Below are 16,852 nucleotides of genomic sequence, written 5' to 3' on the forward strand. Positions count from 1 at the left end.
GATTCTCGTAGACAGCTGTAAAAAAAAAGAAAGAAACCGAGTTTTGCCATTATTAGTCCAGAGTGGTTTCCACTAATTGGGCCCACGTGCATGTCTCCATATTTTCATCGTCGTGAATAATGGGCAGTTAAAATCTACGTCTTCTTATCTTAGATAATTATAAAATGCCAAAAAAAAAAAAAAAAAATGGAAGGTGATTGTTCCTTCATCTTGTTCTTTCCTTTTCTTACCATTACCAATATGGAGAATAGCGAACGAGACGTGTCACTGTAAATACAAAGCTTCTTTTGTGAACAGTCAAGATTTTCAATGATCGTCATTAATGAGTTTGACTTGAGTTTTCAAAACACCACACAAAAAAAGGAAAAATAATCTAGCCGGGCCAAGTGAGTACATGAAAGAGACTACGAGGTATATGATTGATCTAAGTGAGCATTATTTATTATCATTTTTTGAAATATCGCCGAGATTGAAAGATGTCCATCACGTATGAAATATATTTTATTTTTAATTATTATATCATTATTAATACTTTCTGAACATCTTGAAAACTATACAAAAATGTATCGTAGGAATAAAATTTCGGGTACACCAAACTAATGTGAAATTTAAATAGTAGACAAAATCGAATATATATGTAAGAAAGTGTTTGAGATGGAGAAAGAATCGAATATAAGGTAAGTTTCTAAACCCATCTTGATTTATATAGAGAAATACATACGGTCATTCTTTCTAACTATCCAGTCAATTTTAAATTTGATTTTAAAAAATTAGTCAATATTTCGTTTATTTTAGTAAATTAGTTATTTATCGCTATTTATCAAAATCAACGTATAAAAATGTTAAAGGCAATCATGTAAATTTTTATATGATTTATAATGAAGTCATGTAATCAAATATGACTAAATTTTAAAAATATTTATAACGTTGGCTAAATTGCAAATTTAATGTTTCAATTGACTTAATCTGTGGGATTTTTCTATATTTTTTGTGATTTTTTTTTCTACGCACACCTCTCTTAAACACACTCTTTTGTCATTTAGTGAAACAATCTTGGACAATCTCTAGAGCAAGAAGGAAGATCAAAGGAGGCCGACGAAGTAAGATGTTGTACGAAAACATGTGTATGTCTCCTCTGGAGAGGCCGAGAGAGGAGGAATATAAAAAGAAGAAGAAGAATGAAGAAGAGGTCATGTATAAGGGTGTCAAGACCATGCCCTTGATCATAGGTAACTATTAATTTCTTTTTTATTAGTCATAGATGACAATAATTTCTAGCTTAGCTTTAGTCCAATGGTAATCTCACACCATTTTCAGAGAGATTGTGAGTTCAAACATTTTTGGGCTGCACATCTCTTATTTAAGTGAATGTTTGATCTTAATTAATAATACCATGTAAATTATAATAAAAAAAATAGTTATATGTGGCTAGGCTAACATATGTGATTATTTTTATTTATTTATTTATTATTATTTTTTCTTTTGGAAGGGAATGAAATATTTGAGAGGTTGGGCACTATTGGGACATCATACAATCTATTGATATATCTAACGACAGTCTTCCACATGAAGAGTTCAACTGCGACGACGCTCATTAACATCTTCAACGGCACTTCCAACTTTGCAACTCTACCGAGTGCCTTTCTATGTGACACCTTCTTTGGACGCTACAATACTCTCGGATTCGCTTCAATATCTTCATTTTTGGTTCGATTCCCTATCTATACTATTACTCGCAAATTATAAGTTATATTTGAGAACCATCTTTTTAAATATAAGAGATTTCACGGGTTAATTTCGGTCCTGCCCTCAAAATTTATATGTAAACGTTGATAAAAATATGCTAAAACCAAATCAAAATAGATTGGTCTAATTAATGAGTTACTATATGGTCGTAAAGATAAGGGGAAATTGTGGCAATAATACTCAATGTTTGATCAAAATACTACTTATATACTCAAAGTTTTTTTTCTTTGGCAAAAATACCACATGTTACGTTATAGTGGATCCGTTACTACTCGAACCGTTAAGTTCAAACAGAAATTTTAACAGCAAAGTATTTACGTGCAAGTAAATTTGAAACTTTGAGTATTTTTGCCCAAGAAAAAAAAAAGAATGAGTATATAAGTAGTGTTTTGTCTAAACATAGAGTATTTTTGCCACTATTTCCCCTAAAAAAAGATCTTTTTTTGTTTTATATTCTCTCACTTGGACACTCTGCCTGGTATTTCTGGAATGATGGTTTGACTGTCGTTTTAATTTAAAATTTTAATTATAAATATCATTGAGATTAAAGTTAGCGAGAAATCTAAAAAGACCTTTATATTTATGTATGAAATACGTTATTAAATAAATCATATTAAAAATAATTTTTTTTATTGTCATAAAAAAATTGTCCTATCTTTTCTATACTAAAACATTATCACCGTTATTATTATAATAAGGGGAAACGGTGGCAAAAATACTCGATATTTAGACAAAACACTACTTATATACTCTTTTTTTTTTTGAAAAAGTACTCAAAGTTTCAAATTTAGTTACACATAAATACTTTGCCGTTAAAATTTATGTTTGAACTTAATGGTCCGAATAGTAACGGACCAATTATAACGTAACATGTAGTATTTTTTATAAAGAAAAAAAAACTTTGAGTATATAAGTAGTATTTTGACCAAACATTGAGTATTATTGCCACCATTTCCCCTTATTATAATTTTAAATAAAAAACATATATTTTCTTGGACTAATTTTATTCAACAATATACTCTAAACATAAAATCTACGGATACTCAATACTTTTTTCCACTTAATTGCAACTCTTATTCATATTATGCGTTGAAATTGGCACAAATTGCAAGTACAAGTGAGGCAGTGTCAAACAAAGCATATGATTTCAACATTTTCTTAAAATATAAGAGATATTGCATCACTGATATTGATGTATATATATAATAAGTATTCTTCTTTCAATCAACCCTTATTTTTTCACTCTTTGTGTCTCCATCAGGGAATGGTGATTCTTACACTAACAGCTGCGATACCAAATTTTCACCCACCATCGTGCGAGAGCACGTGTGTGGGCCCGGGCCCGTGGCAACTTTCGTTCCTCCTCGGGGGCCTGATCCTTTTGGTCATTGGGTCCAGTGGGATAAGACCATGCAACCAAGCTTTCGGGGCAGACCAATTCGACCCGAACACGGAGTCTGGGAAGAAAGGCATCGATATCTTCTTTAATTGGTACTATTTTGCGTTCACGTTTGCGATGATGGTCTCGCTCACGCTCATTGTGTATGTCCAATCGGAGTGGAGTTGGACTTATGGGCTCGCGATCTGCTCCTTCCTCATGCTCTTGTCATGCATTTTCTTCTTCGCTGGCACGAGAATGTATGTGAAAGTTATGCCAAATGGTAGTCCTTTGACTAGCATTGTGAGGGTTATCACGTCTGCGGTTAAGAAGAGGCATTTGAGGAGTCTCGAGCGACCATCGGATTTACTTTTCAATCATATCCCACCAGGGTCACACTACTCTAAGCTTCCTTACACAGATCAGTTCAAGTAAGAAAACAAAAATGTTGATAGATGATCTTTATTCATCTGTCACTATGGTGTAGGATATTTACCATGTTATTTGTCACAATACTTATAATTAACCAAAAATATAATTTTCTCTTTGCGTACAGATTCTTAGACAAAGCGGCAACCATTGAGCTCGGAGATGTGATAAATGAGGACGGATCGGCGGGTGATCCATGGAGACTCTGCACTATGCAACAAGTCGAAGAAGTGAAATGTCTAATGAGGGTGATTCCAGTTTGGTCCTCGTTAATTATTTACTATGTTGCCATCGCCCAACAGTCAACATATTCAGTCTTCCAAGTCCTTCGGTCCGACAGGAATCTCCTAGACATCGAAATCCCAATCCCAGCGGGCTCGTTCGCATTCTTCTCAATGCTAGCCCTCACCCTCTGGATACCAATCTATGACCGGGCCTTGGTCCCAATTCTTCGGAAGCTCACAGGGAAACAATCTGGCGTGACGATCCTCCAAAGGATAGGGTTTGGAATGATCCTTGCGGTTCTAAGCATGGTGATTTCTGGGTTGGTCGAGGCCAAAAGGCGGACCATGGCTCTCTCGAGCCTAATAGAGGCCAAATCGAATAAAAGAGGTAATCATTATTTCTCGGGAATGTGGTTTTTGCCGCAACTTACACTCATGGGAATCTCTGAAGCGTTCACGATCATTGGACACGCTGAGTTCTACTACAAGCAGTTCCCAGAGAATATGAGAACTATTGGAGGATCATTCTTATTCATGGGGATGGGGTTGTCGAGTTACTTGAGCGGATTTTTAGTTCAGATTGTCCATCATATCAGCTTCGTAGCTGGAGATTGGTTGTCTGAAGATCTGAATAAAGGAAAATTGGACTTGTTTTACTACATGATTGCGATCATGGGATTAGTAAACTTTGCGTATTTTTTGGTGCTTTCAAGACGATGTGTGTACAAAGAAACCTCAAAAAATTCCTCTTTGATTGACTCGAAATAAAGAAATCCAAAATAAAAATTGTTGTTTAAAGTAAACACATTGTTAGTGTAAGACTTTGTCCCTTTAATAAATCATAATATTGGGCTTTTGCAATGAAGCCTTGTCCAATTAACTCGAAAGCTATCTCTTGGGCAAGGAGATTCTCAATGGTATGCTAGCCCAAGTATGCTCACCCGATTTAAATCAAGAAAGGAAACCAAATGATTCAACCTCGCTCAAGATCTGGCCCAATTGTCAAACCCAGTTCAAACCTCGTTGACGAACTGGAACGAGTTGTATGCGTGTCACGAGGTGACGAAGAGACGACCTTTGAGTTGATGACATGTCCCCTGCAACTTTTGGAGCTCGTTAGCAAATTTTTTTTTAAATTAAAAATAGTCATATGTAACGCTGAAAATATGTCTAATTCTTCTTCGGACATGCATATTATATATCTATCTCAATTTGTTGTACTCTGAAATCATATTCAAGAACATCCATATATTCATTTCTATTTCTTTTTCGCAAATATAGTTTACATATCTCAGTTCTTGTTATTTAATAATAATATTATACTTCGATTATTTGAATCTCATTGATGAGAATTCGCGGTCCATAGTTAATAAATTTAAATTAGGCTTTATTCCAAAATGCTGTTGGAATAATTTTGGGAATACTAATGTCATTAAAATAAATGTGTCAACCTTAGCGCGCAGAAAATGTTTGTCATTATCATGATGTGACATATTACAATCTCGTCCATCAATTACATCAATATAGGATCAAAGTTGTTTTCGTTGTATCAATTACAACTAAACACGTCAATGGTCACATACATCAATATAATCAAATGACATAGATCAATCATGAATATGTGGTAGATAAAATTATATGCTTAAGGTGATCTATTCATATCAATTTTATCCGATCCTACTTTAAAGAGATCAAACTTTATCCTGAATATGCAAAATGTAATAAACTAATACCATAAATCTGATCAGAAACAATAAATATGTGTGTTTACAAACAACACAAGCAAACATAAAGCACACAATATAAATAAAACAAATAAACAAACTCCCACCGAATCTAGATATCCTGAAGCTCTACAACACCCATATGAGAAGTGTGTTCGTGAAAGACCTTCGGTGGTAGACCCTTTGTAAGAGGGTCCGCTATCATGGAGTTTGTTCCTAAATGCTCTATGTAAATCTGTCCATTTTGCACTCTTTCCTTAACAACTAAGAACTTGATGTCGATATGTTTCGACTTCGTCGAGCTCCTGTTGTTGTTGGAATACAGTACGGCTGATTTATTGTCACAATATAACTTAGGCGGCCTTTCAATTCCTTCCACAATACGCAGCCCCGTGACAAAATTCCTCAGCCATATACCGTGGTTGGATGCCTCATAACATGCTACGAATTCCGCTGCCATGGTGGATGAAGTTATAAGAGTTTGTTTTGCACTCTTCCACGATATAGCTCCACCACCCAACAAATAGACATAGCCTGATGTGGATCTCCTACTATCTTGGCATCCCGCAAAATCGGAGTCAGAATAACCAATGATCTCCAAATGGTCTGACCTCCTATATGTGAGCATGTGATCTTTTGTTCTTTTCAAGTACCTCATGACTCGTTTGGCTGCTTTCCAATGATCCATACTTGGATTGCTTAAGTATCCGCCTAAAACTCCAACAATATACGCAATATCCGGACGCGTACAAACCTGAGCATACATAAGACTCCCAATTGCCGAAGCATAGGGAACCTTATCCATTTCTTGAATCTCAAGATTTCCTTTTGGGCATTGATCGAGACTGAATTTGTCTCCTTTAGCGACAGGGGTGTCTCCTGGTTTACAATCATACATGCCAAATCTTTTGAGCACTTTATCGATGTAGCTCTTTTGTGATAATCCAAGTAAACCTCGAGAACGGTCTCGGTAAATCTGGATTCCTAATACAAAAGAGGCATCACCAAGATCTTTCATCTCAAAATGATTCGATAGAAATTTCTTGGTTTCATGCAACATGCATTTATCGTTAGTGGCAAGTAGTATGTCATCGACATATAAAACCAGGAACATATGTTTAGTTCCATTGAACTTGTGTTACACACAATCATCAACAACATTGCTCTCAAAACCATACGAGAGAATCACTTGATGAAATTTGTGATACCATTGACGGGAGCTTGCTTTAGTCCATAAATGGATTTTGTCAATTTGCAAACTATCTTCTTTGGGTCTCCCAACACAAAGTTTTCAGGTTGCACCATATAGATTGTTTCTTCAATGTCTCCATTGAGAAACGCCGTCTTGACATCCATTTGATGGAGTTCCATATCAAAATGTGCAACAAGTGCCATGATTGTCCGAAAAGAGTCCTTTGATGAAACCGGAGAAAAGGTCTCTTTAAAGTCAATCCCTTCCTTTTGAGTATAACCTTTTGCTACAAGACGAGCCTTATACCTCTCCACATTACCCTTCGAATCCCTTTTGGTTTTAAAAATCCATTTGCAACCAATAGGTTTCTTTCCTTCAGGCAATGGGACAAGTTCCCAAACTTTATTGTCTTGCATAGACTTATACTCTTCATTCATCGCTTCAATCCACTTTACAGAGTTTGTATCATTCATGGCATTTTGGAAGTTGACAGGGTCATCTTCCATCACACCACAACCATCCTCATTTTCGAGAAGAAAAACTATGTAATCATCTGGTATAGCATTTCTCCTTTCTCTAGTGGATCGCCGCAAAGGCACTTGATCTTGAGGTTGTTGAGTTTGAACCTCAGGTGGTTGAATGACAATGTCTTGTTGCTCTTGATTGATGACATGAACAGAATCCTGAACATTATCAAAAGTAACTGGAATAGGAATCAAACTTTCCTCAATAAGAATTGTTGAGTCCGAATCCTCCTGAAAGACAAAGTCTTTTTCTTTATTTCTCCCACCAAACTCAATATCCTCAAAGAACGTTGCAGTTCCCGTCTCAAAGATTGTCTTAACTTTAGGATCATAAAACTTATACCCCCTTGATCGCTCAGGGTACCCAATAAAGTAGCTGCTTACTGTTTTGGTATCCAATTTCTTTTCACTCGGCCTATAAGGCCTTGCTTCAGCAGGACAACCCCAAATATGAAAATGCTTTAAACTAGGCTTTCGCCCGGTCCAAAGCTCATAAGGTGTTTTGACAGCGGCTTTAGTTGGTACCCTATTTAAAATGTAGGCTGCGGTCTTCAGTGCCTCTCCCCGGAGTGATTCTGGTAAGGTTGAATGACTAATCATACTCCTTACCATATCCATAAGAGTCCGGTTTCGTCTTTCAGCAACACCGTTCATTCTGGGCGACCCATGCATAGTGTACTGTGGGACGATACCACACTCATCTAGGTATCTGGCAAAGGGTCCCGGACATTGTTCACCTGAGTCGTCATATCTACCATAGTACTCACCACCACGGTCAGATTTGACTTTCTTTATCCTTTTGTTGAGTTGGTTTTCAACTTCGGCTTTAAATGATTTGAACACGTCCAATACTTGGGACTTTTCATGAATAAGAAAAATGTATGCATATCTTGAATGGTCGTCTATGAATGATACAAGATATTGTTGACCATTCCATGAAGGAGTAGGAAATGATCCACAAATGTCCGTATGTATCAACTCTAAGACGTCTGTTTCCCTTAATGCACTTATTTTCTTCTTTATAGTCTGTTTTCCTTTGATACATGCATTACATACATCAAAGTCCGAAAAATCAATTTGATCCAAAATTCCTTCGGAAACAAGCCTTTCAATTGACCTAATCGCTTGTGCCATAAAGAACTTGAATTCTCATTGCTTAATTTGCGCTTAGTACCACGTGATTCCACATTTAAGGTTTCATTATAAGAAGCAACAGTTTCAAGCATATAAAGATTGTCATAAATAAGAAGTGAACCGGTCCCAACAACTTTAGAATTAATAGATAAACTGAACACACTGTCTTGAAATGAACAACAATATCCTAATTTGTCCAAATAAGAAACAGAAACCAAATTCCGTCTAAACGATGGTACAACAAAAGTATCTATTAAATCCAATTAATAACCAGTACTTAATAACAATCTAAAATGCCCAATTGCTTCCACATCGACCGATGTTGCGAATTTTCTCGCACACGCAAGTGCACGTGGTCGCAATAGTAATAAATCGTAAGAACGAGTCGATCCCACGAGGACTAGCTAAATTGAAGATTCAAGATTCACAAGCTAATATAGAACTAAATATATTTGATAAGATTGTTGTCACAAAATTTAACTAACACGTCACAAAATTAAATAACTTGATGCACAAAATTTCTATTGGATAAAGGGAAGGGCTATGGTTCACGGGTTCATAAAACAACTTGGATTCGCTGAACTAAGAAAAGAAATAAGCTATTGGAATTCACACTTTTCACTACTCATACTCACTTTAATCGAATTGATAGATCTCTCTCAAGCATCTAACAACCTAAACCGATACCGGAATATCATCTCTCGATCTCAACTCCTAACAAGCACGGCTAGCATTAAAGAACAAGAATATTATCACGAGTCTAGAACAACCTAGCTATATCTAGCCTAGGAATGAATTCTAGTAACCCACACAAAAACACAACAACCTAATCTTTCTCAAGCATTAGAGTTGAATATAAAATAAGCATGAGTTCATGACATTCATACAAGCATTAAGCATAGTTGTGGATTAAGTAAAAAGTGATGAGAAAAACAACAACCTAACAAATCTAATATCTTGAATCCTACATCGTAATGAACCCGCTACACCATAGCCCTACATGAGACTAGTTCATATTAATAACCATGACAATGAAAATGCTTAAATATGAACACAAGAACAACACACCATGAAACATCATAAGCATATGTAGAACTTGAATTAAAAATATAAGAGTTTAGAGAATAGAACACTTTGAGTAGGAATGTAGCAATGGTAGAATTCTGCAGCTCTCTCCTTCTCTTCAAATTGGAGCCACAAAAATATGAACAAGTCTGGAAATTTTGGAAAAACTAATGAAAAACTAAGAGAAAATGAAAAGTTGTTCTTGATAGCACACCCTAAAACCCTTGCCCTCTCTCTTCTTAAAGTATTGGTCTTTTTAGGGTTTAGTGGTCTTGTTTTCGGAGCAATCTAAGCCTTCCAATCTCATCCAATGGCTGAGATTCGCTACAAAAATCGAAGCAAACGAAGCCTGCCAGAATGACCGCGCGCCGCGCGCCTGTTTCTGCGCGCCGCGCGGTCCCTCATTTTGTTTCCGCGCGGTTCGCGCGTAGGACTCTGTGGCTTTCTGCTGCAAAATTCCCACTCCGCGCGGCGCGCGAAATGGACCTCGCGGCGCGCGGAGTTGTCAAAAATGTTTTTGACGCTTCTTTTCTTCGTTTTTGCTCCGTTTTGACTCCGATTAGCATATTTTTCCATGTTGAGACCCCAAACACTAGTAAAACCCATATAGACCTGAAAATCCATCAAAAACACTCTAGAGATAATCAAAATCCTTGAGAACTCGTTGGATTTAAGCTCGGGAGATAGGAGTTTACGCGTGATTAACGCACCTATCAACCGACTTGCCATCACCAACATAGATGCGTCTTTCGGCATCACTTGGCCTTCGGTAGCTCAGGCAACCCTGCATCGAAACACTTATGTTAGAAGTAGCACCAGAATCTAACCATCAAGTGTTTCTAGGTACTGAAGCCAAATTAACCTCAGAACAGACTAAAGCAAGGAATGTACCTTTCTTCTGACGCCATATGCGATACTTAGGACATTCCTTCTTCTCGTGTCCATGCTTCTTGCAAAAGAAATAACCCTTTGGAAGCTCCTGTTGGGCTTGTTTCTTTAGTGCCGGACCTTTATCTTTAGCAGCCTAATTTTTCCTCTTGAGATTCTTACTTTTAGAGGTACTTGCGAAATGAGCACTTTCAGTCTTATCTTGCTTCAATCTTTCCTCCTCTTGAACACAAAATGAAATGAGCTCGTTAAGAGACCATTTCTTTTTCTGGCAGTTATAACTGACCTGAAATTGACTGAATTCAGGAGGGAGAGATATAAGGACCAAATGGACAAGCAAGTCATCCGATAACTGAAGTTTGAGTCCTTTCAGCTTTGAAGCAATATGAGACATTTCCATAATGTACTCCCTTATGTTTTCGTTGCCCTTGAACTTCATTGAAATAAGCTTCTTTAAAAGAGTGCTCGTTTCAGCCTTATCGCTCTTTTCAAAGCGCTTTTCGATTTCGGCAAGAAAATCTTTGGCATTGGTGATCTGTTCAGACACCGCACCCCTAAAAGCTTCAGGTATGCCGCGCTTGATGATCATAAGACTCATTCGGTTAGAACGGTCCCACTTCTCATAGATCCGCCGATCATCGGCGGAACTAACATCCGTAAGAGAAGCCGGTTTATCCATTCTAAGAGATAAGTCAAGATCCATGCAGCCAAGAACAATCATCATGTTCTCCTTCCAATCCTTAAAGTTGTTACCATTAAGGACCGGAACCGAATTGAGATTGGCAGATACAGTAGCAACAGCTGAAATTGAACAATACAATCACATAAACATATTCATGATTGATCTATGTCATTTGATTATATTGATGTATGTGACCATTGACGAGTTTAGTTGTGATTGATACAATGAAAACAACTTTGATCCTATATTGATGTAATTGATGGACGAGATTGTAATATGTCACATCATGATAATGACAAACATTTTCTGCGCGCTAAGGTTGACACATTTATTTTATACGTGTAGTCCAGTGGGAGATTGTTGGAATAATTTTGGGACTACTAATGTCATTAAATAAATGTGTTGGGTCATTATTAATTAAGTCAAAATTGATGTGGTCTAATTTAGAATAAAGTTTGTGACTTAAAGACATATTTGTCATGAAGTTATTATGTGGCTACCATAAGTGCTAATATAATTTGATGAGGGGCCAAATTAGAAATAAGCAATAGTTATTAGTAACTGCCTGGCAGTTATTAATAACAGGGTAGGTCCCTGATTGCAGAACGTACGATAATTTTTTTGTATCCCCATCAACAAGAATTCTCCAGACTTAGGCAAACTGCAATCAGAAGACCATCCAACTATTGGTGTTTGCAATCCATGGATTCAGGTACGCCTCCGCTATTAAGATCTATGGTTTGGTTTCTCTTGAATTGAATTAGGATTTTTTGTTTTTAGGGATTTAAAACCCTAACAAATGCTTCTAAGAACAATGTACATCAGTTTTGAATTATGGTATATGACCAGACTAACATAAGTCACTCAAATGTGAAACATTAGACAACATTTACATTACCAATTTTTAAACAATTACCGATGATGATCACTACAACAAGCCATATGATATAGCGACATGACTTTCTTTATGATCACTACAACAAGCCATATGATATAGCGACATGACTTTCTTTGATGACAAAGCCGTTGTAATTATCGTCGATGTTGAGATATCATCGACGATATTGTCGCCGAAGATCAACAAAACCAAAATATGCCGAAGATCAACAAAATCAAGATGTAAAATATATTTGTCAATACACGAGAATTTAACATTTTTCGAAAGAAAAAAAGCCACCAAATTTGCTAACATTCAAATTTACACGAACATATGTTTGGCTACTCTATGTTGTCGAAAATACAATAAATATTCAAAATATTTTAGCAATGAAATTTTGAGCGGCTAACATTTAAAAAAAATGCAATTTAAACAAAGACATTAGCAATGCTAACATTGCCTCAAATTAAACCTAGGTTAAAAATCCGCCGCTCGATTCAACGATCTTCGTTCTCATTTATTTATGCTTCTCTATCTCATGTCCTTCTCGTCGACCTTCACTCGATCGCCTAGCCTCAGAGGTACCACCACTGAGTCATTGGCCTACACTACATTAATTATTATTTATTTTTTTTTGGTCCACCACGGTAGTTTTTAAGCAGTAAAATAAGTCTAGGTTAAAAAAAGAAAGATCGATGTTTCCAGGCTCTGGAGTGGTTTCTTTCTTTTTCTCACTTATTGGACCCACGTGCATGTCTCAACTCTCAACTGTGCCGAATCTAACAATACGTTACATATGCGCCAAAAAACAAATTCCAAAGTCATCTTTCCTTCTTATTCCTCTCTTTCAAACCATTACCATTGGGAGGAGATAAGAAAAAAAAAAAGGAAAGATGTCACTGTAACAAAATACAACGTTTTGTGGACAGTCACCAATCGCGACATTAATTAGTTTTTTGAGTCTCCCAAAAATAAGTCTAGAAAGATATAGACACGTACGTGAAAGAGATAGAGATGACTTAGCATTACTATTGCTGTCCTCACATCTTGACACTTGACTTATAAATACATACAGAGCCAAGTAGCAATAACTACAATCACTAATCTCTCTCTCTCTCTCTCTCTCGAGCAAGGGAATATTGAATCATGGAGGAGGAGAAGAAGAACAATGAAGAGACTGAGATCATCTATAGGGGTGTCAAGACCATGCCTTTGATCATAGGTGACAGCATATTGTATTTTAGTTATTTATTTCCAATAGTTACATACATGGCTATAGCTAGCTAGGATAATTTATATAATTTGTTTGCGTGTGTGTGTGTGTGGCAGGGAATGAGACATTTGAGAAATTAGGGACAATTGGGACATCACACAATCTGTTGGTGTATTTGACGACGGTTTTCAACATGAAGAGCTTAACTGCGACGACGCTCATCAACATCTTTCACGGCACAACAAACTTTGCAACTCTACCCGGAGCTTTCTTATGTGATACGTTCTTTGGTCGCTACAAGACTTTGGGATTTGCTTCTATATCTTCATTTTTGGTACGGTTTCCCTATCGATGCTGTTGTTACTCACAATATAATTATTATCCTACATAATAAAACTATCAAAATAGCTATATAAAATTAAGTAATCAAAAAAATTGGGAAGGTTATAATTTTTAGAAAAATAAAAAAAACAAATGAACTATTTTTTTTACAATCTAAAACTTATTGACGTCGTGTATAATTTTTTTGTAATGGTTGAGATACCGCTTAACGTTACCGTGTTGGGACTAAGATTTTATGAGTATTACCGTGAGTTTTACGAGAAAGAAATCAGTAGATTTTTCATAATAAATAAATATAAAATAAGTTTTCATAACTTTTATTTTTTATTTAAATTTATTTTTTCTTACATTTTTATTTAGAGCTGTGGTAAACTCCGATATTTATGAAGTTTTTAATTGGATTCTGCCGGTTTTTGCATCACGAGATTCTTTAGCGGTATTGGCGCGGTCAGTGACGGAGCCAGCTAAGGCCCAGGGGGGGCTTCCTCAAATTTTTTTTTTGCACTTTTTGCCCATTTAAAAAAAAAATTACATTTTTTCCCTTGAAAATTTATACTTTTGGCCCAATTTTTATAAATTTTTTACAATCAAACCCCCCCTGATTTTTTTTTTCAAATTAGCCCCCCCTGATGGGCTTTTCTGGCTCCGTCACTGGGCGCGGTAAACTACGATTACCCCCTTTAACTCAAACCTTGACATAAAATATCTATTTTGTATATAAATAATTTATTGACACGGGAAAATTAGCTACACCTTTTACTTGAACGTTTATTTTTATGTAAATTTTGATTGTTTCACTTTTCACTAATTGTATACCAATTTTGGCTATTTTTAATTGATTAGTTTAAACTGACTATTTAGCCCGAAGACTCTTTTACCCGATAGCTTTAGAAAATCTTAAAATATCCTTAAATTCTTACTTGAAATATAATACAAGATAATAAAATAGACATAACTTTTATTTTTCTTAATAAGATAATAGTACAAATTTGCTATCTATTATTAAACTAACAAAAATGGTCTAGTAGATATATAGCCATATAAAATATGAAATTTTGCCAATTAGTCAATATTTTGTAAGTTTTAGTAAATGACAACGAAATATTATTTACAAGTCCAAATTGACGTAAATACCCTATAAAGCTTACAAAAATTAAAGTGAGACACAAGGGCAAATATGAAAATCATAAATTATCCAAAAGATGTCACGTCGCTATTATAACTATATACTTAAAATTTATTACAAAAAAATTGGCTATTTAGCAAAAAAAAATAGTTTAAGTGGCTTAATTAGGCATAATTTATTTATTTTATTGTAGTTTGAAGGAAATAAACAAATATTCTCACAAATTTTATCCAATAATAACATAAAACATACGGGTAAACTAAAAAGTTAACTAAAAATTTGAGTGAGAATCAAAACACATAAATGTTATTACATATGTTACAATTGACAACGCGCGTGATTCCGGTACATGGTCTAGTTTGAAACAAAAATGGTATAAATACAATATCTCCTTCAATTAAACACATGGACTGCATAAACAATATTGATCCCTAATAAATATTTTGCATTCAACCAATGCTTATTTTCTCTTTCTCTCTAGGGAATGGTGATTCTCACACTAACGGCAGCCATATCACGTCTCCACCCACCACAATGCGACACGTTTGGGAGCAACTCGACTTGTACGGGCCCGAGTCCGTGGCAATTCATGTTCCTTCTCACGGGCTTGGCCTTGCTAGTAGTGGGAGCCGGCGGAATAAGGCCTTGTAACCTCGCTTTTGGGGCCGATCAATTCAACCCCAACACGGAGTCGGGGAAGAGAGGCATCGACAGCTTCTTCAATTGGTACTACTTCACGTTCACGTTCGCGATGATGATCTCGCTCACACTCATCGTCTACGTCCAATCCGAGATCAGCTGGACGTGGGGCCTTGCGATTCCCGCCTCGCTCATGCTCTTGTCATGCATTTTCTTCTTCGCTGGCTCGAGGATCTACGTGAAAGTTAGGGCAGATGGTAGTCCTTTGTCCAGCGCCGTAAGGGTTTTTACGGCTGCAATAAAGAAGAGGCATCTGAAGAGTGTCGAGCAACCGTCGGATTTTCTTTTCAATCATGTACCACCCGGGTCTTACAACTCCAAGCTTCCTTACACAGATCAATTCAGGTAACAAAAAATATAGTTCAATTTAGTGATTTATCATGATACTTGTAACTAACCAACATTTGAAATTTTTCTTGGCATAGATTCTTAGACAAAGCGGCAATAATTGGGCTCGAAGACGTGATAAACAAGGACGGATCATCGGGAGATCCATGGAGACTGTGCACGATGCAACAAGTCGAGGAAGTGAAATGCCTAATGAGGGTTATTCCGATTTGGTCCTCGGCTATTATTTACTACATTGCCACCACCCAGCAATCAACATACGTAGTCTTCCAAGCCCTACAATCGAAAAGGCTCCTTGGAGACACTGGATTCCAAATCCCCGCGGGTTCGTTCGCAGTCTTCTCGATGCTTGGCCTCTCTCTGTGGATACCATTCTATGACCGTGCTTTGGTGCCTGCTCTTAGGAGGCTCACGGGAAAACAATCCGGGGTGACTATTCTCCAGAGGATAGGTTTTGGGATGGTCCTTGCGGTGTTCACCATGCTGCTCTCTGGCCTGGTCGAGGCCAAACGGCGGGCCCTGGCTCTCTCGGCCCCAATAGGGACCGATCCAAGAAAAGGAGATATTTCGTCTCTCTCGAGCATGTGGTTTGTGCCACAACTCACACTCATCGGAATCTCTGAAGCGTTCACGATTATTGGGCACGTCGAGTTCTACTACAAGCAGTTCCCGGAGAACATGAGAAGCATTGGAGGGTCTTTCTTGTTCATGGGGATGGGGTTGTCGAGTTTTTTGAGCGGATTTTTGATTCAGATAGTTCATCATATCACTTCTAAGTCCGTAATGGGAGATTGGTTGTCTGAAGATCTAAATACGGGGAAGTTAGATTTGTTCTACTACATGATTGCGGCCATGGGATCGTTGAACTTTGTGTATTTCTTGGTATTTTCAAGGTGGTACAGGTACAAAGAAACCTCAGGAAATTTCTCCGAGATTGACTTGAAAGAAAAACAATCTGAAAAATCAATTGTTTAAAAGAATGGATGAAAACTACTTTTATTTTGAATATATTTTCATTCTCATGTCATATATATAGTCATGGATATTAAAACATCAATTACAATAACTTTTGAATTTCAATATAGAAGACTCTTTTACATTCTGTGGGATTTGAATTTCGTAAAGATCACCCTGGAGATATGAAGTTTGGCTACCTCGCTTAAAATACCTTAAGTTTAAGAAAAAAAAAGTATATATCAAATTTCGAAATACGGTATATGCAACTAGCCGTACTAATATGCCAAACTCAAATGTGAAGCAT

At 36.6% G+C, this 16,852-nt stretch overlaps 1 protein-coding gene and 2 pseudogenes across 1 annotated transcript; 2 read left to right on the forward strand and 1 right to left on the reverse strand.

The window, feature by feature from the left end:
• Window positions 1–1,610: 1,610 nt before the first annotated feature.
• Window positions 1,611–4,545, forward strand: LOC149383783 (protein NRT1/ PTR FAMILY 2.11 pseudogene; annotated as a pseudogene).
• A 5,626-nt stretch (window positions 4,546–10,171) lies between these two features.
• LOC149383784 (uncharacterized) lies at window positions 10,172–11,093 on the reverse strand (annotated as a pseudogene).
• Window positions 11,094–12,967: 1,874 nt separating this feature from the next.
• Window positions 12,968–16,618, forward strand: LOC149383785 (protein NRT1/ PTR FAMILY 2.11-like). The gene is made up of 4 exons (XM_089629444.1): window positions 12,968–13,085; window positions 13,193–13,410; window positions 15,026–15,588; window positions 15,669–16,618. Exons 1-4 carry the CDS (start codon window positions 13,010–13,012, stop codon window positions 16,564–16,566), a joined length of 1,755 nt encoding a protein of 584 aa, XP_089485570.1. The 5' UTR covers window positions 12,968–13,009; the 3' UTR covers window positions 16,567–16,618.
• Window positions 16,619–16,852: the final 234 nt, after the last annotated feature.

The sequence above is a fragment of the Urtica dioica genome, chromosome 10 (assembly GCF_054948205.1).
Source record: "Urtica dioica subsp. dioica isolate 48M chromosome 10, U.dioica_male_clone48M_v1_H2, whole genome shotgun sequence".
Taxonomy (NCBI): Eukaryota; Viridiplantae; Streptophyta; class Magnoliopsida; order Rosales; family Urticaceae; genus Urtica; species Urtica dioica.

Excerpts from the sequence above, each read along its gene's own strand:
- LOC149383785 (XM_089629444.1), top strand. The coding sequence starts at position 13,010 with ATGGAGGAGGAGAAGAAGAACAATGAAGAGACTGAGATCATCTATAGG. Across the intron at positions 13,086-13,192 it reads GACCATGCCTTTGATCATAG|GGAATGAGACATTTGAGAAA; the intron begins GTGACAGCATAT and ends TGTGTGTGGCAG. Across the intron at positions 13,411-15,025 it reads CTTCTATATCTTCATTTTTG|GGAATGGTGATTCTCACACT; the intron begins GTACGGTTTCCC and ends CTTTCTCTCTAG.